Here is a 25398-nt window from a genome sequence, read left to right on the forward strand (position 1 = left end):
AGGCTGAGGGTCTGGGCTCTGAGCTTGATTAATAAACGAGATCCTGTGTGATCTGATTCTGACTGATTCCTGGTGGTCTTTTGGGCACCTTTAGACATTATCCTACAAAGCAAGTCTAGAACAGCCAAGGCTACATAGAGAAACCTTGTCTTGAAAAAAACAAAAACAAGCAAACAAAGAAACCAAAAACAACCAAGAAGCTTTTTTGGATGTTTTCAGTTCTGTTGAAATTTATTTATTATTATTGCTAACTTTTGTTGTTTTTTGAGACAGGGTTTCTCTGTGTAGCCTTAGCTGTCCTGGACTTGCTTTGTAGACCAGGCTGGCTCTCATTTCACAGAGATCTGCCTGCCTTTGAGTGTAGGGATTAAAGATGTGGGCCACCATAATAAGCTACGTTCCATTTATTTTTATTGTATTTGTGTATATATATGGAGTGGGGGGGGGCACATGTATGTCACCACGTGCGTGTAGACGTCGCAGCACAACTTAGTGGAGCTGGTTCTCTCCTTCCATTTTATGGGGTCCCAGGTCGAACTTGCAGTACAGTGCTGAGCTGTCTCACCAGCCGACAACTGTCTTCTGATCCACAGTTTTGAGACCCAGAAAAGATCTGAACGTGAAGCTATCTGCTTCAATCGCCAGAATTGCAGAGTTCCACGGCAGCCAAGGCTACATACTAAGAGCTTGTCTCCAACTATACCTACATACACACACACACACACACACACACACACACATTTATATAATGTATGTAATACACCCACACACACACACACACACACACACACACACACACACACACGTTATCCACAAGAATTCCAAGAAGGATGAACCACAGAGGCAGGAGGCATGGCTCAGTGACAGAATTCTGGCCTGATATTCACAAGCTCCTGGGCTCTGACCCTAACAGTGTAAATGAACAGAACCAAACATCAGCCAGTTCAATCAAGCCAAGCAGAGTCTTGAAAGCAGCCAAAGAAAACACAAAAACCCTCTTAAATGCAACCAGGAGGCCTGATAATCTGGTGCACACCTTTGATCCAGCCTTCTCCAGAGGCAGAGGCAGAGGCAGAGGCAGAGGCAGGTGGATTTTTGTTAGTGGAGGCCAGGCTGGTCTACATAGTGAGTTCCCAGCCAGCTGGAATGACACAGTGAGAGAGGCCATGTCTCAAAAAACACAACAAAACAAGTAATAGTGAGGGCTGAGTATACAGCTCAATAGTAGAGCGCTTACCTGACAGGTAGGCCTTAGGTACGACTCCCAGAACAGACAGACAGACAGACAGACAGACAGACAGACAGACTGACTGACTGACAACCATCAGCAAAGGCCAGGAATACATGGATCTAACTGGAGGCAGGGACCCAGGTCCCGGTCCTCTCCTGGGCATAGGATGATCTTGCTTGGGTTCACTACTGTCTTTGCTCTGAGATGACTGACCTCTCAACAAATCAGGGAAACCAGTGGCCAGGGAAGGATGTTCTTGCAAACTATGGCAAAACATCCTTCAAGATAATGAATGGCTAGCCGGGCGGTGTTGGCCAATGCCTTCAGTCCCGGCACTTGGGAGGCAGAGGCAGGAGGATCTCTGTGAGTTGAAGAACATCTTGGTCTACAGAAAAACCTTGTCTCAAAAAATAAATAAGCGCCGGGCTTGGTGACGCACGCCTTTAATCCCAGCACTCGGGAGGCAGAGGGAAGCGGATCACAGTGAGTTCGAGGCCAGCCTGGTCTACAAAGTGAGTCCAGGATGGCCAAGGCTACACAGAGAAACCCTGTCTTGAAAAACAAACAAACAAAAAAAAAAAAACCAAGGTCCTTGGACAAAGCCAACTTCCCTTCACTATTAAAGGCACTCAGAAATGGGAGGCTAGGAGAAAATCTTCTTGCATGATAAAGGGGCCTAATAAAGAAAGAATGCCATGGATTCTGTCAGAGCCAGGTGTGGTAGCTCACACCTGTGATCGCAGCACTGGGGAGGTGGAGGCAGGAGGGTCAGGACAGCCTCAGTTACACAGGGAGTTTGAGACCAGCCCAGGCCATTTGAGAATCTGTCTCAAGAAAAGAAAGAAAGGGCTGGAGTGATAGGTCAGGGGTTAAGACCACCGAAGGCTCTGGGTTTAATTACCAGCACCTACATGGCTGCTCACAACCAGTTCCAAGGAATCTGATTCTTCAGGTCTCTGGGGCACATAAAGATTATACATGCAGAGAAACACATATATACATAAAATTAAAAAAAAAAAAAAAAAAAAAAAAGAAGCCAGGCGTGGTGGCACAGGCCTTTAATCCCAGCACTTGGGAGGCAGAGGCAAGTGGATCTCTGTGAGTTCGAGGCCAGCCTGGACTACAAAGTGAGTCCAGGGCAGGCATGGCCACACAGAGACTCTGTCTCAAAAAAAAAAAAAAAAAATAGATCTTCAGTAACCCTTCTCCCACCTTGTTCACTGAGGCAGGGTCTCTCAGTCACACCTATAGTTCCAGTTTCCAGGGGCTAAACAGAAGGCCGTAAGAGCTTAGGGTTGAGACCAGCCTGTCACAGCTTACTCTGGGGATCTCCCTATCTGCCACTGCCCACACCTGGCAGTTACATGGGTTCCGGGGATCCAAAGTCCTTACACTTGTAAAGCGTGAGCCGTCCACAGTCTTGAAAAGACTCACACAGACACCCTGAAGTGGAAAAGTACACACACACACACAAAACAAAATCTAATAACACAATGGTTTAGATTGAACAGCTGAAGAAAAAGTACATGGGGGAGGGACCCTAATCTGAAGCACCAAGGTATGAAAGAGTGGAAAATACGAAAAGGAAAGTTAAAGCCTGACGTAGTGGAAAAGGAAAGTTAAGGATGATTTTTGGCTCATTCCCCGACTAGTTCAAACCATTTTTTCCCCCCGAGACAGGGTTTCTCTGTGTAGCCTGTCCCGGACTCACTTTGTAGACCAGGCTGGCCTCGATCTCAGTGATCCGCCTGCCGCTGCTTCTCGAGTACTGGGGTTAAAGGTGTGTGCCACCGCGCCTAGTCTTTTTTTTTTTTTTTTTTTTTTTTTTTAAGCAGTTTATTCTATTCTATGTGTGCCACACAGCTGGTTACCTCTCCTCAATTTCGTAAGTCCCCCTTCCTCAGAGTCCTTGCTACTCTCTTGCCTCCGGTTCTATCCCAGAATTCATCTCTCTCTCCCGGAAGTCCCACCTCCTATTTCCTGACTCAGCTAATAGGCCAACCAGCTTTTTATTGACAGGGGATACTTAAATACAGCACACAAGAGATTCTTTCCACACCTTTTGATGCCAGCACTAGGGAGGCAGAGGCTGATGAATCTCTGGGAGTTCGAGGCCAGCCTCAGGTCTACAGAGAGTATTCCAGGACAGCCAGGCCTATAGAGAAACCCCGTCTTGAAAAACCCAAAAGAAATTTAAAAAAAAAAAAAAATGATTTAGGAGAAATTAAAACAAAACAAACAAAAACAAATCTTCAGAGTATTGGTTTCCCAAGTCTGCTGTGACCGAGATGAAAAATTGTGTATCCTCTCAGCACTCCGGAGGCTGAAAGCTCCTTACCAACCTCACTGCACTGAGATCACGGCTTCAGCGTCAGAAGGCCAGAGGGACGCCATGTGCCTCCATCCTCAGCCTCTGGAGCCAGTGGTGTTCTGTTCTTGTCACGGCAGCACACCAGCCTCTGCCTCCATGGTCACAAGTCCTTCTCTGTGTGCCATCTCCCGCAGTCTCTCTCTTAGGAGCCTTGTGTTGGATTTAGGACTCAAGCTGTTCTAACGTCAAGGTGGACGATGCAATCCTACCTGCGTGTCATCAAGCCCAGTGTCTGCCTAGCTTACTTGACGCCCTAGCTTCCATCCCCTGCACCACAAGCATCCCGCTTGGTGGCACAAGCCGGTGCTGGGCAGGCAGGTGAAGCAGATGTTTAAGGTTGGGGGCTGAGCTGTGGCTCAAGGTTAAGAGTGCTTGCGGCACCTGTAGAGGAACTGAGTCTGCTTCTTAGCACCCACATCCATCAGCTAGCTACTGCCTGTAAACTCAAGCTCTGAGGGATTTGATGCCCTCTTCTGGCCTCGACTAGCATCTGCCATGGACTCCCTTCCCCTGCATATATAAAATATATATATTTTTTAAACTCAAGGCCATCCTGAGCTACATAGGCAGGAGAATTGCAAGTTCAAAGACAGCCAGGACTAGGAAATGACTTCCTACTGTGTTTTGTTTAATGCCAGGTGGGAGGCTGGCATCATGTCATATAGCAAGGAAACAGGAAGACTGTGTGGACGTGCCTCAAGTAGCCATTGAAGAAGTTCCCACTGGCCAAGGTGGGAGTGTTTAAGATTCAGTAAAGGTAATGACAACACTGGACCAGAACCCTCCTCATGTCTACGTCAACAGACACGTGCACACATGCAAAGCCTAAGTGGTCACTGTTGCAGGAGAGCAGATCTGGAGGGTTGGCTCAGCAGCTAAGAGCACTAGCTGTGCCTCCATTCACTTCCCAGCACTCACAGGGCAGCTCACAACTGCCTGCAACTTCAGTCCCAGGGGCTCTGACACCTTTTCTGTCCTCTGTGGACATGCATGCACATACTGCACAGACACAGAAGTGAAACAGCCCCTCACACATTCACACACATACAGTGAGTTCACATCCAGGCCTGGAGCTCACAGACAGCCTGGAACAAGCGCAGGGCAGGGACGGGGTCTGAGGCAGGAGAGCGCTCTTAGGGGGTGGGAGGAGGAGCCAACAGAAAAAGGTATCTATGGCATGAGGTTTGCCTTTGGACAGTATGGCTCTGAAGGTAGCTAACGCTTTAGGGCTGTGGATGCTAGAGTCTGGCCAGAGACCATTGCCTTCCAGAGGATGCTGTGGGCCTAGCTATTCCAGTAGAATAGCCTGAGTTCTGACCTAGTGAGGGACGAGGTAGAAAGAAAGGCCAGCGTGGTGTACATAGCCTAGAGAGGGACCAGCAAAAGGACCCCTTGGTAGATGGCCCGGTTAGTTCCAGTCTCATGTCCCCTGGACCGCAAAGACACACAGAGAGTCGGCGCTCTAATTAGATGATTTTATTGCGGATGCTTGCCCGGGGAGACCAGAGCCGCGGACTCAGTTCTCTTCCAAGACCTGCTGAACCCAGGGCATGAGGGCTGTGACTCGGGCATACACGGCAGGAGTGGAAGTAGAGCAGAAACCACTGCCCCAGGACACAATGCCGGCCAGGGTCCATACTCCATCCTTCTGGCAGACAAGGGGGCCACCGGAGTCACCCTGCAGAGAAAGGCAACAGACTTGTCCCTGACACGAGGGCCTGGACCTGGTGGGGTGCAAGGCAAAGTGTAGGGAAGTGCCTTGGGGCTCAGCGACAGTCCCAGCTGTGCTCCTATACTCCTGGAGAGACACAACTAGCTCGCCTCTGTGAGTAGGAGACACACGCAGTTCACATCGCTGGTGGCAAGAGTGGGTACCCTATAGGGAGCAGTGCAGCACCCGTCTGGGCAGAGATGCCCGCCAGGGGTGTCTGTTAGCATCAGCCCGTTCTTTTCTGAGTACTGGGAAGGAATGAGGCTCGGTAGAGAAAGGCAGAGGAGGGTCATGAGAACACAGACCACCAGGGGCCTGTGATCCCCACTAGGCTGACCCAGGCCTGGGCAGGGGTGTGAGTGGGTGGGGCGGGAGGCTGTACCATGCAGGAGGAGACGCCACTGGCGCCTGCGCAGATCATCACATCGGTGATCTTGGAACCCCAGTGCTTCTTGTACTCAGCGGTGGACACGATGGGCAGGGTTGCCTGCTGCAGCTTGTCAGGAGTCACCAGGGCTACGGGGACAGAGGAGATGCAGTCAGGGTCCCTAGGCCCACCAGCCTACTGGATACCACCATGGGTCATTTAACAGGCAGGCATCTGCTGGGGGAGCTGCGGTCAGGTCCCACTACAGGCAGGGCCGGAGCCTCAGGCAAAGCTCTCCTATTGGTCCTGTGTGGCCATGGATAGTGGGTGCGTAAGATCTCTAGAGAGCATGGCCCCACCCTCTGGAGTCTTAGAGACCCATGATGGGACTCACAATCAGGTCAAGGGTCAGAGAGAAGACCTCCTGCCAAGTGAAGGGCTTCCTTCAGGCCTCATCTTATCAGCAGCCCTTTGTTTATGTTGGTTAAGCTTTAAATAGTAAGTCTTAGCTGACACATAATAATTGTTACTTTTATAGATTGCTACTTAATTTCTTAAAGATTTATATATTTATTATACAATGTTATGCCTGCATGCATACCAGAGCGGATATCAGATCTCATAGATTATTTTGAGCCACCATGTGGTTGCTGGGAATCGAACTCAGGTCCTTTGGAAAAGCAGTCAGTGCTCCTAAACTCTGAGCCATCTCTCCAGCCTCTGGTTAATTTTTCTTTTTCTTTTTTTTTTTCAGAAGCGTCTCATTATACAGCTTTGGCTGGTCTGGAACTCACATGATCCGATTATCTCTGCCTCCCAAGTTCTGGGATTAAAGTGTGCCGCCATGCCCAGCTTTAATTAACCTATTTCACATTAAGAAATGGAAAGATAGGGCTGGAGAGAAGGCTCAGTGGTTAAGAGCCCTGGTTGCTCTTCCAGAGGACCCAAGTTCAATTTCCAGCACCTACCTGGCATAATAAAACTGTCTCAACTGCAGTTCCAGGGGATCTGGCATCTTTACACAGACCTATATACATGCAGGCAAAATACCAATGCACCAATATACATGAAATAAAATAAATTAATTATTAAAAAAAGAAATGGAAGCCGGGCAGTGGTGACACACGACTTTAATCCCAGCACTTGGGAGGCAGAGGCAAGCAGATCCCTGTGTGTTTGAGGCCAGCCTGGTCTACAGAGAGAGTCCAGAAAAGCCAAGGCTACACAGAGAAACCCTGTCTTGAAAAAGCAAAGAAAAAAAGAAAAAGAAATGGAAAGATGTATTAGTGGAAATGGAAAGACTAAAAAAAAAAAAGGAAGAAGAAGAACCAGAAGAAGAAAGGAAAGAAGGAAAAATAAAAACACTATGGGTCATACCAGGAAATGCCTGCTGTCTGGGCAGCCTGACCCAACAGTAGCTCCTGCTGGAGCCAGGCCTTAGCACACTCACCATTGTACTTGGTCTTGCCCCAGCCAGTGGTGGCACACACTGTGCCAGCAGGGAAGTCATCGTCAGCACTGGGCAGACACACAGCGGACACGGCCTCACTGAACTGGGCAGGAGTGGCCAGCTTCAGCAGGGTGATGTCATTGCGTACAGTGAGCATATTGAATTTGGGGTTCTTGAAAACCTGTGGGGACCAGAGGCTCACCTGAGACCTGGGAGGAGAGGGGGAAGAAGGACGGACAGGGGCCGGAGGTGGGGTGGGTGGGTCGGAGCTGGGCTGTGCCAAGCTCCAGGGGACAAGCTCCTTTCCTGTTGGCCCCATTAGAACAGGCCCAGAAAGACCCAGCCCCAGCTGCCCTGTGCTCCTGCCCTCAAGCAGCCAGGGCCTTCTCCCTCCTGCCTTTCTCCCCAGCCTGTGGGCTGAGCCCCGCCCCCATCCAGCAGCCTGCATACCTTTGCGATCCTCAACACCTGAACATTCTCTTCCTCAGAGCCCTGGTCAAACTCTCCAGCTACCACCACATCGGATGTCCTGGGCATTGAGACACGCGGGGGCGAGCATAAAGACCGGCTCTGATCCCCACCACCAGCCCCAAAGAAAGCTGGAAGCAAACCCCCAAGCTAGTCTGGGACTCACTTGACCCCTCAGTGGGCAGCAGTGACCACCCAGTCTTCACTGATGAGGGAGCCCCCGCAGAAATGAAAGCCAGTGCTGTCCTGGGGAGGAGGAAGAGTAAGGTCAGTGCCTCCCAACACAGCTGCACTCTAGAACTTGAGCTTGTGTGCCCAGAATCCCTCGCTCACCTGCAGGGACACCTGCCAGGGCCAGGAGCCAGGAACAGCATCCTCTCCATTGACGATCCTAGACAGACCAGTCAGCACGGGTTGGATGGCAGGGACTCCACAGCCTGTGGGGACAGGGGTATTCCGCCAACTCACTGAGACCATGCCACCTCCCCTGGAATCATCTGATTGTCCTTTACCCTCCTGCCTCAGGGATCCCTCATGCACAGCCTGCTGACCCCACTTATCCTCCCAGGAATGGAAAGAGGCACAGCTGCCCCATCCAGGCATGCCACAGAGGAAGGAGTAGGATACAGGCTGGACTATCAGGCTGTCTGGCTCAGCCTCCTGGCTGGCCATTCCTGTGGGACCCGCCTGTTGCAGTAACTGTTCCTCATGGGAAATTTGGCTCCTTATTTATTTATATGGAGTTTTAAAGCAGGGTTTCCCGGTGTAGCTATGGCTGTCCTGGAACTCGTTCTGTAGACCAGACTGGCTTCAAACTCCCAGACAGACAGAGCCACCTGCCTCTTTCTCCTGAGTTTTGGGATTAAAGCACGACCCTGCTCTGTTTCTTTAAAAAGAAAAAAAAGACTTTGCGGGAGGTGTGCTGGTGTACCTCTTTAAACTCAACACTCCGGACATAGGCAGGAGACCTCTGAGTTTAAGGCCAGCCTAGGGAGTTCCTGGCCAGGCAGGGCTCCATAGCAAGACCCTGTCTCAAGTTAAAAAAGAAAAAAAAAAAAAAAAAAAAGAGAGAGAGAGAAGGGAAAAGGGGGCTTTGATTCTTCTCCAGGAAAGATCACATCACAGAAGAGGGAAACAAGTAGAGCGAACAGTCAGCACCTTGGGCACACCTGACACACTTGCCACAGCAGCTGGCACATCATGGCAGAGGCTCTGCAGTTGCCTGTGCACTGAGCAGTGAGGCCCCATGCCCAGCCTCTTTTCTGAAGTCTCCTGACATGCTCCAGGGCCAGCACCTGTCTCTCTTGTGCACAGAGACCAGGAAATGGACAAGACCCCTCACTGATGACTGATATGCCCCCACAAAGTCACAATAACCTATTTTTAGTAGAGCCAAAAAGTGAGAAATAAGGGTGCTAGCTATTCCCACAGCAGAGTATATTTAATTGAGTGAGCTGGGTCTCCATGGCAACATGGTTGATGTACAGCACTCTGAGTGGAAAAGGAGCACAGTGTTCATCTGACACAGTCAGACGCTGTTGATGTGGTTTTAAGGATCTTCGCTTATGGGTTTATAGCCACGTTGTGCATTTGTATAAGCTGGAAAAGCAATGCCTAGTACAGGAGGGAGGCAGCGAAGGGCAGCTCCTCTGAATCTGGGTTTTCAGCTTTTAAAAGGCCTCTGAGGCTGGTTCAGTGGGAAACGCCTATAGACACAGCTGCTCTGAGGGCTGAGGCAGGAGAATTGCTCAAGCCCAAGAGCTGCCAGGCTGAGCAAGAGGGTGAGAAGCTGTTCAGAACAAAATGAGCAATAGCGACAAAAACAAAATAAAACAAACCAAAACAGGAGAGTCTTCTGACATTGAGTGTGGTGGCACAGACCTGTAGGCCTGGCACTTGGGAGACAGAGGCAGGAGGATCAGGATGAACTACAAAAAACTGTCTCTGTTAGAAGCATTGATTTCCTGAGTGCTAGGACTACAGGCACGCACCTCTGTGTTTTTTACTAACTTATATGTTTTTAGTCACTATTTTTTACTTTTTAGAAGGGAAGAGCAGGGGCTGGAGAGGTGGCTCAGTGGTTAAGAGCACTGTCTGCTCTTCCAGAGGTCCTGAGTTCAAATCCCAGCAACCACATGGTGGCTCACAACCATCTATAATGAGATCTGATGCTCTCCTCTGGCCTGCAAATGTACTTGCAGATAGAGCATTCATACACTAAATAAATGAATGAATAAATCTTTTAAAAATGTGAAAAGCAAAATGTTAGGCTGGATGTGATGGCACAAGCCCTAGCTCCCCGAGCTCTCCACATCTGGGTGAACAGACCACAGCAGGACCCAGACTTGTGATTTTGCTCTTGAAGCAGGCATAAGGGCCCAGAAAGACCTAAGACTCCTGTCCTTCCTGAGGCTTTGGGGTACTAGTCACTGGATGAGGTTCAAGCCAGAAGGGTGGGGATCAGCTCTTTCAGAATAAACCCCACAGCTGGGCTTCGTGGTTCATGACTGTAACCCCAACACTCTGGAGGCAGAGGTAAGCAGATCTCTGTGAGTTCGAGACCAGCCTGGTCTAGAGAGTGAGTCCAGGACAGCTGAACTAATACACAGGGAAACCCTGTCTCTGGAAGAAGAAAGAAAAAAAGAAAGATAGAAAGAAAGAAAGATAGAAAGATAGAAAGAAAAAGGAAAGACAAAAGAATAAACCCCCACCCCGTGCCCTCCCTATAAAATGGCCTGGCCAGCCACCTTGAGCCCCAGCACTTACCAAAGGAGGCCCCTACGAGGGCAAAGCAGGACAAGAGCCAAAGGAATGCCATGGTGCTTGCTGGTCAGGGAAGTGAGGCTCACCTATTCTGTGGCTCTTTTATGTCCCCTAGGGTCTTCAAGCCCTACCCAGTCCCTGTGACCCTAGCCAACCAGAAAGGTCCAGAAGCCACCCTCCCTGTTATCCGGAGACCTTGAACAGAAGCGGGGCCAAGTCCCTTATCATGGTCTTAGCCTGTAATGCCTAAGCCGTGGGAAAAGGACAGCTGCCCTGATAGACAGTGCTCATGAGTGTGGGTACTGCCCAGTGTACCCAGGGCACTGTGGACAAGACCCCTGCTGGACAGGAGCACACGTCCTGGAGAGCCATGCCTCTGTAGTGCTTCTAGGAGCTGGGGTAAGAGGCTCAGTGCCCATCCTAATGACACAGGAAGGCGTCCCAGCTATTAATTGAAGACAGTCCCAGGACAGATTCAAAGACCCTGGTGGCTTGGAGGCCTCCAAGCTGGTGGATGGCCCATGACTACAAATAGGTTTCACTCATTTAAAACAAAGGGTCACAGGGACAGCCAGGGTTATCTAAGGATCACCTTGTCCCCAGTCCCACCAAACAGTCCAAGTGTAGAGAGGAACAGGAGTGGGTCTAGGCAACAGGACAGTAGCCCCAGTGAGGCTACTGTGCTTAGTGGCATTTTCACCTGTGAAGATTCACAATCTGTGGATTTAGTCTTGGGGCTGCAAGTGCCTGCCTAACGCACAGGAAACCCTGGGTCCAACTCACCATCTCACACCCCAGGTGTGGTGCTGTAGACTGTAAGCTAAGCATTCCAGATGTGGAGGCAAGAGGATCAGAAGTTCAAGATCACTCTCAGCTACATGGCAAGTTGTAGGGCTAGCCTAGGCTATCTGAGAACCTGCCTCAGGAGAAGAGGCAGAGGAGGAAGAGGAAGGGAGAAACAGGAGGAGGCGGAGGAAAAAGAGAGAAAGAGAGAGAGGAAGAGGGATAGTTTTTTTTCTTTATATAAAGTTTTACTTTCTTTTTAAAAAGATATGTTTATAGCTGGGCATGGTGGCACACACCTTTAATTCCAGCTCTTGGGAGGCAGAGGCAGGTGGATCCCTGAGTTTGGGGCCAGCTTGGTCTACAGAGTGTATTCCAGGACTGCCAGGCTTACACAAAGAATCCCTGTCTCAAAAAAGAAAACATAAACAAACCAACCAAATAAATAAATAAGAAAGGAAGAAAATAAAGTGTGAGAGAGACAGAGAGACAAGACAGAGACAGAGAAAGAAAGACAGAGAAAAAAAAGAGGAAAAAGGATGTATTTACTGCAGTGGAGTAATGGCTTTGGGATTAAGAGCACTGGTTGCTCTTCCAGAGGACCCAGGTTTCAGTCCTAGCACTCACATTGCTGTTCACAACAGTCTGAAACCCTAATTCCGGGGATCCACCTCCCTCTACTGGCCTCCCTCGACACTGCATGCATGGGAGGCACAGACAGACATACAGGTAAAACATTAACACACATTTTTAAAATCACCTGTATTTACTTATGTGGTGGGCACATATGTATGGCATGGTGCACATGTAAAGGTCAAAGAACAGCTTGTAGGAGTCAGTTCTCTCTGCAATGTGGGTCCCAGGGACAACACTCAGGTTGTCAAGGTCACTGGCAATCGCTTTTACTCACTGAACCATCTCACTTGCCCAGAGCTTTGTTTCCATAAAATGAAGCTCTGTTTCTGCACAAAATGGCACAGAGGACAAAGTCTTGTCATTGCCAAAGATGGGGAGCCGAGGCAGGTATGAGGCTGGATATATTCTCAAGCTATGCAGGCAAGTCCCTTTGTCCTGTGCTCAGGCACCGTTCCAGGCTGAGGCCCCAAAGCACATGGTGTCTGTCTGTGCCTGTGTGGGCCACAGAAGCCATGAGAATACGAAGCAAAGAGAAGAGAGGCAAGGACTTGGTGCTGGGACTGCGGCTGTTGTGGAGGGCACTGCTCAGGCCTAGCCATCCAGGCAGGTGACAGAGCACCAGTCGGGCAGCTATAGTGACACATGCCTATAAGGGCCAGCACTATGGAGGCAGAGGACTGCGGATCAGGAGAATAGGCTGGGGACCAGTGATTCCCAGGCTAAATTTTAAGATACTGTATAAGAGACTGGAGAAATGGCTCAGCAGTTAGGTGTAGGCTCAGTTTTCTTTTTTTCTTTTCTTTTCTTTTTTTAAGATTTATTTATCATGTAAACAGCTGTTTTGCCTGTATATATGCCTGTGTGTCAGAAGAGGGCACCAGATCTCACCATAGATGGTTGTGAGCCACCATGTGGTTGTGGGAATGGAACTCAGGACCTCTGGAAGAGCAACCAGTGCTCTTAACCTGTGAGCCATCTCTCCAGCCCCAGGCTCAATATTCTTAACCAATACATTTTATTATAAGTTATGAAGCGAGTGTCCCTCACTTATAACCCGACTAACCAACACAATAGGAAACAAGGATTAACGAACACAATAACAAAACCCTAAGGATATCAGTTCCAAAGAACAATTCTCTTGGTGTAATCAGCAGGATTTCTTCTGCTGGAACCTGGAGTAACCAGAACCCAGACCTCAGCAGGAGCAAAGCCCCGAAGCCCCGGAGCCCCGAAGCCTTCCCTCCAGCAGTCCTCTCTAGGAGCATCTCAAAGTGGAGCTATCAACAGCCAAAACTATCTGAAGTCTCCAAACTCCCTGCCTCTACTTCTGGGCTCATTTATATATCTCCTCCCAGAATCTGCTCACGGGATCTTTTCAGCTGGCAACCATCAAGCTCCCACAGGAGCTGGTTTGTCTTCTAGTGGATTAACCTCACCTGTTCTCTCACAAGGCCATTCCTCATGCCATACTTGGGACACAGGTTTATCTCTCCTACAGTTAAGAGCACTTGCTGTTCTCCCAGAGGATCAGAGTTTGAGTCCCAGAATGTGTGTCTTGTGGCTCCCAACACCTGTAACTAACTCTGAAGAGGGTCTGACATCCTCTTCTACCCTCAAGTATACACATATATATGTGCACATTCTGGGACACACACACACACACCTGTGCATGCACACATAAGCATACACACACGAACAATGTTAAAAGTAAAAATATTTAGAGGCTAGCCTAGATTACATAGCAAGTTCGTAGGCAGCCTGGGTTAGAGACCATGTCTAAAATACAATGTTGAGGAGCTGATAGGTGGTGGCCCACGCCTTTAATCCCAGCACCTGAGTGGCAGAGGCAGGCAGATATCTGTGAGTTGGAGGCCAGCCTGGTCTACAGAGAGAGTCCAGGACAGCCGAGGCTACACAGAGAAACCTTGTCTCGAAAAACCAAGAAAAGTCCCTAGTGACCATCATGTCATCGGTTATAATTAATATGCATAATGAGCCATCATTTAACCCTTTGTAATTAATGTGCATAATTAGGTCATCATTTAACCCGTTATAACTAATATGCATAAGTGGAGTCCCTGAGGCTGCATTTGGGACCTTAGTATTTGGGCAGAGGATGGCTGAGAAATATTCTGAAACAATGGCTTTTCCTGATTGCTGAGAGTTTGAGGCCAGCCTGGTCTACTACAGCGACCAACCAATGCCATTTTGTGTTCAGGGCCTGAAGACTTGACACACACATCCTCTCCCCACCATCCCCTCCCCGGAGTTTCCAGGAGAGGCACATATGTATAGCTAGCAACTCTTCCTAAGAGCTTGCACCTGGGGCCAACCAATCACAGCTGCAGGTCACTGGGACCAGAACATAAATAAATTGCCCCCTGTGGTCTGGCCCTGGTCCCCTAGCTCAGTCCTGGCGCCCCAGCCAGTCAGCTTAATGGGCACCTTTCCTGTACCCCTCTGACCTATTATATAACAGCAAGGCTTGGAAACAATGCCACCGTTCTCCATCATCCCACCGCCATCTTCCCTCCTCACCAGGAGGCTGAGGGTCCGGGCTCTGAGCTTGATTAATAAACGAGATCCTGTGTGATCTGATTCTGACTGATTCCTGGTGGTCTTTGGGGCACCTTTAGACATTATCCTACAAAGCAAGTCTAGAACAGCCAAGGCTACATAGAGAAACCTTGTCTTGGAAAAAAACAAAAACAAGCAAACAAAGAAACCAAAAACAACCAAGAAGCTTTTTTGGATGTTTTCAGTTCTGTTGAAATTTATTTATTATTATTGCTAACTTTTGTTGTTTTTTGAGACAGGGTTTCTCTGTGTAGCCTTAGCTGTCCTGGACTTGCTTTGTAGACCAGGCTGGCTCTCATTTCACAGAGATCTGCCTGCCTTTGAGTGTAGGGATTAAAGATGTGGGCCACCATAATAAGCTACGTTCCATTTATTTTTATTGTATTTGTGTATATATATGGAGTGGGGGGGGCACATGTATGTCACCACGTGCGTGTAGACGTCGCAGCACAACTTAGTGGAGCTGGTTCTCTCCTTCCATTTTATGGGGGTCCCAGGTCGAACTTGCAGTACAGTGCTGAGCTGTCTCACCAGCCGACAACTGTCTTCTGATCCACAGTTTTGAGACCCAGAAAAGATCTGAACGTGAAGCTATCTGCTTCAATCGCCAGAATTGCAGAGTTCCACGGCAGCCAAGGCTACATACTAAGAGCTTGTCTCCAACTATACCTACATACACACACACACACACACACATTTATATAATGTATGTAATACACCCACCCACACACACACACACACACACACACACACACGTTATCCACAAGAATTCCAAGAAGGATGAACCACAGAGGCAGGAGGCATGGCTCAGTGACAGAGTTCTGGCCTGATATTCACAAGCTCCTGGGCTCTGACCCTAACAGTGTAAATGAACAGAACCAAACATCAGCCAGTTCAATCAAGCCAAGCAGAGTCTTGAAAGCAGCCAAAGAAAACACAAAAACCCTCTTAAATGCAACCAGGAGGCCTGATAATCTGGTGCACACCTTTGATCCAGCCTTCTCCAGAGGCAGAGGCAGAGGCAGAGGCAGAGGCAGAGGCAGGTGGATTTTTGTTAGTGGAGGCCAGGCTGGTCTACATAGTGAGTTCCCAGCCAGCTGGAATGACACAGTGAGAGAGGCCATGTCTCAAAAAACACAACAAAACAAGTAATAGTGAGGGCTGAGTATACAGCTCAATAGTAGAGCGCTTACCTGACAGGTAGGCCTTAGGTACGACTCCCAGAACAGACAGACAGACAGACAGACAGACAGACAGACAGACTGACTGACTGACAACCATCAGCAAAGGCCAGGAATACATGGATCTAACTGGAGGCAGGGACCCAGGTCCCGGTCCTCTCCTGGGCATAGGATGATCTTGCTTGGGTTCACTACTGTCTTTGCTCTGAGATGACTGACCTCTCAACAAATCAGGGAAACCAGTGGCCAGGGAAGGATGTTCTTGCAAACTATGGCAAAACATCCTTCAAGATAATGAATGGCTAGCCGGGCGGTGTTGGCCAATGCCTTCAGTCCCGGCACTTGGGAGGCAGAGGCAGGAGGATCTCTGTGAGTTGAAGAACATCTTGGTCTACAGAAAAACCTTGTCTCAAAAAATAAATAAGCGCCGGGCTTGGTGACGCACGCCTTTAATCCCAGCACTCGGGAGGCAGAGGGAAGCGGATCGCTGTGAGTTCGAGGCCAGCCTGCTCTACAAAGTGAGTCCAGGATGGCCAAGGCTACACAGAGAAACCCTGTCTTGAAAAACAAACAAACAAACAAAAAAAACCAAGGTCCTTGGACAAAGCCAACTTCCCTTCACTATTAAAGGCACTCAGAAACAGGAGGATAGGAGAAAATCTTCTTGCATGATAAAGGGGCCTAATAAAGAAAGAATGCCATGGATTCTGTCAGAGCCAGGTGTGGTAGCTCACACCTGTGATCGCAGCACTGGGGAGGTGGAGGCAGGAGGGTCAGGACAGCCTCAGTTACACAGGGAGTTTGAGACCAGCCCAGGCCATTTGAGAATCTGTCTCAAGAAAAGAAAGAAAGGGCTGGAGTGATAGGTCAGGGGTTAAGACCACCGAAGGCTCTGGGTTTAATTCCCAGCACCTACATGGCTGCTCACAACCAGTTCCAAGGAATCTGATTCTTCAGGTCTCTGGGGCACATAAAGATTATACATGCAGAGAAACACATATATACATAAAATTAAAAAAAAAAAAAAAAAAAAGAAGCCGGGCGTGGTGGCACAGGCCTTTAATCCCAGCACTTGGGAGGCAGAGGCAAGTGGATCTCTGTGAGTTCGAGGCCAGCCTGGACTACAAAGTGAGTTCAGGGCAGGCATGGCCACACACAGACTCTGTCTCAAAAAAAAAAAAAAAATAGATCTTCAGTAACCCTTCTCCCACCTTGTTCACTGAGGCAGGGTCTCTCAGTCACACCTATAGTTCCAGTTTCCAGGGGCTAAACAGAAGGCCGTAAGAGCTTAGGGTTGAGACCAGCCTGTCACAGCTTACTCTGGGGATCCCCCTATCTGCCACTGCCCACACCTGGCAGTTACATGGGTTCCGGGGATCCAAAGTCCTTACACTTGTAAAGCGTGAGCCGTCCACAGTCTTGAAAAGACTCACACAGACACCCTGAAGTGGAAAAGTACACACACACACACAAAACAAAATCTAATAACACAATGGTTTAGATTGAACAGCTGAAGAAAAAGTACATGGGGGAGGGACCCTAATCTGAAGCACCAAGGTATGAAAGAGTGGAAAATACGAAAAGGAAAGTTAAAGCCTGACGTAGTGGAAAAGGAAAGTTAAGGATGATTTTTGGCTCATTCCCCGACTAGTTCAAACCATTTTTCCCCCCGAGACAGGGTTTCTCTGTGTAGCCTGTCCCGGACTCACTTTGTAGACCAGGCTGGCCTCGATCTCAGTGATCCGCCTGCCGCTGCTTCTCGAGTACTGGGGTTAAAGGTGTGTGCCACCGCGCCTAGTCTTTTTTTTTTTTTAAGCTGTTTATTCTATTCTATGTGTGCCACACAGCTGGTTACCTCTCCTCAATTTCGTAAGTCCCCCTTCCTCAGAGTCCTTGCTACTCTCTTGCCTCCGGTTCTATCCCAGAATTCATCTCTCTCTCCCGGAAGTCCCACCTACTATTTCCTGACTCAGCTAATAGGCCAACCAGCTTTTTATTGACAGGGGATACTTAAATACAGCACACAAGAGATTATTTCCACACCTTTTGATGCCAGCACTAGGGAGGCAGAGGCTGATGAATCTCTGGGAGTTCGAGGCCAGCCTCAGGTCTACAGAGAGTATTCCAGGACAGCCAGGCCTATAGAGAAACCCTGTCTTGAAAAACCCAAAAGAAATTTAAAAAAAAAAAATGATTTAGGAGAAATTAAAACAAAACAAACAAAAACAAATCTTCAGAGTATTGGTTTCCCAAGTCTGCTGTGACCGAGATGAAAAATTGTGTATCCTCTCAGCACTCCGGAGGCTGAAAGCTCCTTACCAACCTCACTGCACTGAGATCACGGCTTCAGCGTCAGAAGGCCAGAGGGACGCCATGTGCCTCCATCCTCAGCCTCTGGAGCCGGTGGTGTTCTGTTCTTGTCACGGCAGCACACCAGCCTCTGCCGCCATGGTCAAAAGTCCTTCTCTGTGTGCCATCTCCCGCAGTCTCTCTCTTAGGAGCCTTGTGTTGGATTTAGGACTCAAGCTGTTCTAACGTCAAGGTGGACGATGCAATCCTACCTGCGTGTCATCAAGCCCAGTGTCTGCCTAGCTTACTTGATGCCCTAGCTTCCATCCCCTGCACCACAAGCATCCCGCATGGTGGCACAAGCCGGTGCTGGGCAGGCAGGTGAAGCAGATGTTTAAGGTTGGGGGCTGAGCTGTGGCTCAAGGTTAAGAGTGCTTGCGGCACCTGTAGAGGAACTGAGTCTGCTTCCTAGCACCCACATCCATCAGCTAGCTACTGCCTGTAAACTCAAGCTCTGAGGGATTTGATGCCCTCTTCTGGCCTCGACTAGCATCTGCCATGGACTCCCTTCCCCTGCATATATAAAATATATTTTTTTTTTAAACTCAAGGCCATCCTGAGCTACATAGGCAGGAGAATTGCAAGTTCAAAGACAGCCAGGACTAGGAAATGACTTCCTACTGTGTTTTGTTTAATGCCAGGTGGGAGGCTGGCATCATGTCATATAGCAAGGAAACAGGAAGACTGTGTGGACGTGCCTCAAGTAGCCATTGAAGAAGTTCCCACTGGCCAAGGTGGGAGTGTTTAAGATTCAGTAAAGGTAATGACAACACTGGACCAGAACCCTCCTCATGTCTACGTCAACAGACACGTGCACACATGCAAAGCCTAAGTGGTCACTGTTGCAGGAGAGCAGATCTGGAGGGTTGGCTCAGCAGCTAAGAGCACCAGCTGTGCCTCCATTCACTTCCCAGCTCTCACATGGCAGCTCACAACTGCCTGCAACTTCAGTCCCAGGGGCTCTGACATCCTTTTCTGTCCTCTGTGGACATGCATGCACATAGTGCACAGACACAGAAGTGAAACAGCCCCTCACACATTCACACACATACAGTGAGTTCACATCCAGGCCTGGAGCTCACAGACAGCCTGGAACAAGCGCAGGGCAGGGACGGGGTCTGAGGCAGGAGAGCGCTCTTAGGGGGTGGGAGGAGGAGCCAACAGAAAAAGGTATCTATGGCATGAGGTTTGCCTTTGGACAGTATGGCTCTGAAGGTAGCTAACGCTTTAGGGCTGTGGATGCTAGAGTCTGGCCAGAGACCATTGCCTTCCAGAGGATGCTGTGGGCCTAGCTATTCCAGTAGAATAGCCTGAGTTCTGACCTAGTGAGGGACGAGGTAGAAAGAAAGGCCAGCGTGGTGTACATAGCCTAGAGAGGGACCAGCAAAAGGACCCCTTGGTAGATGGCCCGGTTAGTTCCAGTCTCATGTCCCCTGGACCGCAAAGACACACAGAGAGTCGGCGCTCTAATTAGATGATTTTATTGCGGATGCTTGCCCGGGGAGACCAGAGCCGCGGACTCAGTTCTCTTCCAAGACCTGCTGAACCCAGGGCATGAGGGCTGTGACTCGGGCATACACGGCAGGAGTGGAAGTAGAGCAGAAACCACTGCCCCAGGACACAATGCCGGCCAGGGTCCACACTCCATCCTTCTGGCAGACAAGGGGGCCACCGGAGTCACCCTGCAGAGAAAGGCAACAGACTTGTCCCTGACACGAGGGCCTGGACCTGGTGGGGTGCAAGGCAAAGTGTAGGGAAGTGCCTTGGGGCTCAGCGACAGTCCCAGCTGTGCTCCTATACTCCTGGAGAGACACAACTAGCTCGCCTCTGTGAGTAGGAGACACACGCAGTTCACATCGCTGGTGGCAAGAGTGGGTACCCTATAGGGAGCAGTGCAGCACCCGTCTGGGCAGAGATGCCCGCCAGGGGTGTCTGTTAGCATCAGCCCGTTCTTTTCTGAGTACTGGGAAGGAATGAGGCTCGGTAGAGAAAGGCAGAGGAGGGTCATGAGAACACAGACCACCAGGGGCCTGTGATCCCCACTAGGCTGACCCAGGCCTGGGCAGGGGTGTGAGTGGGTGGGGCGGGAGGCTGTACCATGCAGGAGGAGACACCACTGGCGCCTGCGCAGATCATCACATCGGTGATCTTGGAACCCCAGTGCTTCTTGCACTCAGCGGTGGACACGATGGGCAGGGTTGCCTGCTGCAGCTTGTCAGGAGTCACCAGGGCTACGGGGACAGAAGAGATGCAGTCAGGGTCCCAAAGGCCCACCAGCCTACTGGATACCACCATGGGTCATTTAACAGGCAGACATCTGCTGGGGGAGCTGCGGTCAGGTCCCACTACAGGCAGGGCCGGAGCCTCAGGCAAAGCTCTCCTATTGGTCCTGTGTGGCCATGGCTAGTGGGTGTGTAAGATCTCAAGAGAGCATGGCCCCACCCTCTGGAGTCTTAGAGACCCATGATGGGACTCACAATCAGGTCAAGGGTCAGAGAGAAGACCTCCTGCCAAGTGAAGGGCTTCCTTCAGGCCTCATCTTATCAGCAGCCCTTTGTTTATGTTGGTTAAGCTTTAAATAGTAAGTCTTAGCTGACACATAATAATTGTTACTTTTATAGATTGCTACTTAATTTCTTAAAGATTTATATATTTATTATACAATGTTATGCCTGCATGCATACCAGAGCGGATATCAGATCTCATAGATTATTTTGAGCCACTATGTGGTTGCTGGGAATCGAACTCAGGTCCTTTGGAAAAGCAGTCAGTGCTCCTAAACTCTGAGCCATCTCTCCAGCCTCTTGTTAATTTTTCTTTTCTTTTTTTTTTTTTTCAGAAGCGTCTCATTATACAGCTTTGGCTGGTCTGGAACTCACATGATCCGATTATCTCTGCTCCCAAGTTCTGGGATTAAAGTGTGCCGCCATGCCCAGCTTTAATTAACCTATTTCACATTAAGAAATGGAAAGATAGGGCTGGAGAGAAGGCTCAGTGGTTAAGAGCCCTGGTTGCTCTTCCAGAGGACCCAGGTTCAATTTCCAGCACCTACCTGGCATAATAAAACTGTCTCAACTGCAGTTCCAGGGGATCTGGCATCTTTACACAGACCTATATACATGCAGGCAAAATACCAATGCACCAATATACATGAAATAAAATAAATTAATTATTAAAAAAAGAAATGGAAGCCGGGCAGTGGTGACACACGACTTTAATCCCAGCACTTGGGAGGCAGAGGCAAGCAGATCCCTGTGTGTTTGAGGCCAGCCTGGTCTACAGAGAGAGTCCAGAAAAGGCAAGGCTACACAGAGAAACCCTGTCTTGAAAAAGCAAAGGAAAAAAGAAAAAGAAATGGAAAGATGTATTAGTGGAAATGGAAAGACTAAAAAAAAAAAAAAAAAAAAAAAGGAAGAAGAAGAACTAGAAGAAGAAAGGAAAGAAGGAAAAATAAAAACACTATGGGTCATACCAGGAAATGCCTGCTGTCTGGGCAGCCTGACCCAACAGTAGCTCCTGCTGGAGCCAGGCCTTAGCACACTCACCATTGTACTTGGTCTTGCCCCAGCCAGTGGTGGCACACACTGTGCCAGCAGGGAAGTCATCGTCAGCACTGGGCAGACACACAGCGGACACGGCCTCACTGAACTGGGCAGGAGTGGCCAGCTTCAGCAGGGTGATGTCATTGCGTACAGTGAGCATATTGAATTTGGGGTTCTTGAAAACCTGTGGGGACCAGAGGCTCACCTGAGACCTGGGAGGAGAGGGGGAAGAAGGACAGACATGGGCTGGAGGTGGGGTGGGTGGGTCGGAGCTGGGCTGTGCCAAGCTCCAGGGGACAAGCTCCTTTCCTGTTGGCCCCATTAGAAGAGGCCCAGAAAGACCCAGCCCCAGCTGCCCTGTGCTCCTGCCCTCAAGCAGCCAGGGCCTTCTCCCTCCTGCCTTTCTCCCCAGCCTGTGGGCTGAGCCCCGCCCCCATCCAGCAGCCTGCATACCTTTGCGATCCTCAACACCTGAACATTCTCTTCCTCAGAGCCCTGGTCAAACTCTCCAGCTACCACCACATCAGATGTCCTGGGCATTGAGACACGCGGGGGCGAGCATAAAGACCGGCTCTGATCCCCACCACCAGCCCCAAAGAAAGCTGGAAGCAAACCCCCAAGCTAGTCTGGGACTCACTTGACCCCGCAGTGGGCAGCAGTGACCACCCAGTCTTCACTGATGAGGGAGCCCCCGCAGAAATGAAAGCCAGTGCTGTCCTGGGGAGGAGGAAGAGTAAGGTCAGTGCCTCCCAACACAGCTGCACTCTAGAACCTGAGCTCATGTGCCCAGAATCCCTCGCTCACCTGCAGGGACACCTGCCAGGGCCAGGAGCCAGGAACAGCATCCTCTCCATTGACGATCCTGGACAGACCAGTCAGCACGGGTTGGATGGCAGGGACTCCACAGCCTGTGGGGACAGGGGTATTCCGCCAACTCACTGAGACCATGCCACCTCCCCTGGAATCATCTGATTGTCCTTTACCCTCCTGCCTCAGGGATCCCTCATGCACAGCCTGCTGACCCCACTTATCCTCCCAGGAATGGAAAGAGGCACAGCTGCCCCATCCAGGCATGCCACAGAGGAAGGAGTAGGATACAGGCTGGACTATCAGGCTGTCTGGCTCAGCCTCCTGGCTGGCCATTCCTGTGGGACCCGCCTGTTGCAGTAACTGTTCCTCATGGGAAATTTGGTTCCTTATTTATTTATATGGAGTTTTAAAGCAGGGTTTCCCGGTGTAGCTATGGCTGTCCTGGAACTCGTTCTGTAGACCAGACTGGCTTCAAACTCACAGACAGACAGAGCCACCTGCCTCTTTCTCCTGAGTTTTGGGATTAAAGCACGACCCTGCTCTGTTTCTTTAAAAAGAAAAAAAAGACTTTGCGGGAGGTGTGCTGGTCTACCTCTTTAAACTCAACACTCCGGACATAGGCAGGAGACCTCTGAGTTTAAGGCCAGCCTAGGGAGTTCCTGGCCAGGCAGGGCTCCATAGCAAGGCCCTGTCTCAAGTTAAAAAAGAAAAAAAAAAAAAAAAAAAAAAAAAAAAGAGAGAGAGAGAGAGAAGGGAAAAGGGGACTTTGATTCTTCTCCAGGAAAGATCACATCACAGAAGAGGGAAACAAGTAGAGCGAACAGTCAGCACCTTGGGCACACCTGACACACTTGCCACAGCAGCTGGCACATCATGGCAGAGGCTCTGCATTTGCCTGTGCACTGAGCAGTGAGGCCCCATGCCCAGCCTCTTTTCTGAAGTCTCCTGACATGCTCCAGGGCCAGCACCTGTCTCTCTTGTGCACAGAGACCAGGAAATGGACAAGACCCCTCACTGATGACTGATATGCCCCCACAAAGTCACAATAACCTATTTTTAGTAGAGCCAAAAAGTGAGAAATAAGGGTGCTAGCTATTCCCACAGCAGAGTATATTTAATTGAGTGAGCTGGGTCTCCATGGCAACATGGTTGATGTACAGCACTCTGAGTGGAAAAGGAGCACAGTGTTCATCTGACACAGTCAGATGCTGTTGATGTGGTTTTAAGGATCTTCGCTTATGGGTTTATAGTCACCTTGTGCATTTGTATAAGCTGGAAAAGCAATGCCTAGTACAGGAGGGAGGCAGCGAAGGGCAGCTCCTCTGAATCTGGGTTTTCAGCTTTTAAAAGGCCTCTGAGGCTGGTTCAGTGGGAAACGCCTATAGACACAGCTGCTCTGAGGGCTGAGGCAGGAGAATTGCTCAAGCCCAAGAGCTGCCAGGCTGAGCAAGAGGGTGAGAAGCTGTTCAGAACAAAATGAGCAATAGCGACAAAAACAAAATAAAACAAACCAAAACAGGAGAGTCTTCTGACATTGAGTGTGGTGGCACAGACCTGTAGGCCTGGCACTTGGGAGACAGAGGCAGGAGGATCAGGATGAACTACAAAAAACTGTCTCTGTTAGAAGCATTGATTTCCTGAGTGCTAGGACTACAGGCACGCACCTCTGTGTTTTTTACTAACTTATATGTTTTTAGTCACTATTTTTTACTTTTTAGAAGGGAAGAGCAGGGGCTGGAGAGGTGGCTCAGTGGTTAAGAGCACTGTCTGCTCTTCCAGAGGTCCTGAGTTCAATTCCCAGCAACCACATGGTGGCTCACAACCATATATAATGAGATCTGATGCTCTCCTCTGGCCTGCAAATGTACCTGCAGATAGAGCATTCATACACTAAATAAATGAATGAATAAATCTTTTAAAAATGTGAAAAGCAAAATGTTAGGCTGGATGTGATGGCACAAGCCCTAGCTCCCCGAGCTCTCCACATCTGGGTGAACAGACCACAGCAGGACCCAGACTTGTGTTTTTGCTCTTGAAGCAGGCATAAGGGCCCAGAAAGACCTAAGACTCCTGTCCTTCCTGAGGCTTTGGGGTACTAGTCACTGGATGAGGTTCAAGCCAGAAGGGTGGGGATCAGCTCTTTCAGAATAAACCCCACAGCTGGGCTTCGTGGTTCATGACTGTAACCCCAACACTCTGGAGGCAGAGGTAAGCAGATCTCTGTGAGTTCGAGACCAGCCTGGTCTAGAGAGTGAGTCCAGGACAGCTGAACTAATACACAGGGAAACCCTGTCTCTGGAAGAAGAAAGAAAAAAAGAAAGATAGAAAGAAAGAAAGATAGAAAGATAGAAAGAAAAAGGAAAGACAAAAGAATAAACCCCCACCCCGTGCCCTCCCTATAAAATGGCCTGGCCAGCCACCTTGAGCCCTAGCACTTACCAAAGGAGGCCCCTACGAGGGCAAAGCAGGACAAGAGCCAAAGGAATGCCATGGTGCTTGCTGGTCAGGGAAGTGAGGCTCACCTGTTCTGTGGCTCTTTTATGTCCCCTAGGGTCTTCAAGCCCTACCCAGTCCCTGTGACCCTAGCCAACCAGAAAGGTCCAGGAGCCACCCTCCCTGTTATCCGGAGACCTTGAACAGAAGCGGGGCCAAGTCCCTTATCATGGTCTTAGCCTGTAATGCCTAAGCCGTGGGAAAAGGACAGCTGCCCTGATAGACAGTGCTCGTGAGTGTGGGTACTGCCCAGTGTACCCAGGGCACTGTGGACAAGACCCCTGCTGGACAGGAGCACACGTCCTGGAGAGCCATGCCTCTGTAGTGCTTCTAGGAGCTGGGGTAAGAGGCTCAGTGCCCATCCTAATGACACAGGAAGGCGTCCCAGCTATTAATTGAAGACAGTCCCAGGACAGATTCAAAGACCCTGGTGGCTTGGAGGCCTCCAAGCTGGTGGATGGCCCATGACTACAAATACGTTTCGCTCATTTAAAACAAAGGGTCACAGGGACAGCCAGGGTTATCTAAGGATCACCTTGTCCCCAGTCCCACCAAACAGTCCAAGTGTGGAGAGGAACAGGAGTGGGTCTAGGCAACAGGACAGTAGCCCCAGTGAGGCTACTGTGCTTAGTGGCATTTTCACCTGTGAAGATTCACAATCTGTGG

At 49.7% G+C, this 25398-nt stretch overlaps 1 protein-coding gene and 1 pseudogene across 1 annotated transcript; both read right to left on the reverse strand.

Moving 5' to 3' along the window:
* Nucleotides 1–5089: 5089 nt before the first annotated feature.
* On the reverse strand, nucleotides 5090–10416 carry LOC127209273 (chymotrypsinogen B-like; annotated as a pseudogene).
* An 8942-nt stretch (nucleotides 10417–19358) lies between these two features.
* LOC127209463 (chymotrypsinogen B-like) lies at nucleotides 19359–24730 on the reverse strand. The gene is made up of 7 exons (XM_051169111.1): nucleotides 24679–24730; nucleotides 22234–22337; nucleotides 22067–22146; nucleotides 21883–21961; nucleotides 21433–21613; nucleotides 19985–20118; nucleotides 19359–19569 (listed from the first exon to the last, which is right to left on the reverse strand). The coding sequence occupies exons 1-7, from the start codon at nucleotides 24728–24730 to the stop codon at nucleotides 19408–19410; spliced, it is 792 nt and encodes a 263-aa protein (XP_051025068.1). The 3' UTR covers nucleotides 19359–19407.
* Nucleotides 24731–25398: the final 668 nt, after the last annotated feature.

Source organism: Acomys russatus, chromosome 26 (genome assembly GCF_903995435.1).
Source record: "Acomys russatus chromosome 26, mAcoRus1.1, whole genome shotgun sequence".
Lineage (NCBI taxonomy): Eukaryota > Metazoa > Chordata > Mammalia > Rodentia > Muridae > Acomys > Acomys russatus.

What these genes read in the sequence shown, in the direction of transcription:
- LOC127209463 (XM_051169111.1), bottom strand. Translation starts at nt 24,730, where the DNA reads ATGGCATTCCTTTGGCTCTTGTCCTGCTTTGCCCTCGTAGGGGCCTCC. An exon ending in CCTCGTAGGGGCCTCCTTTG is followed by an intron (nt 22,338 to 24,678) that starts GTAAGTGCTAGG and finishes CTGTCCCCACAG; the next exon opens with GCTGTGGAGTCCCTGCCATC. An exon ending in AGGTGTTGAGGATCGCAAAG is followed by an intron (nt 21,614 to 21,882) that starts GTATGCAGGCTG and finishes TGGTCCCCACAG; the next exon opens with GTTTTCAAGAACCCCAAATT.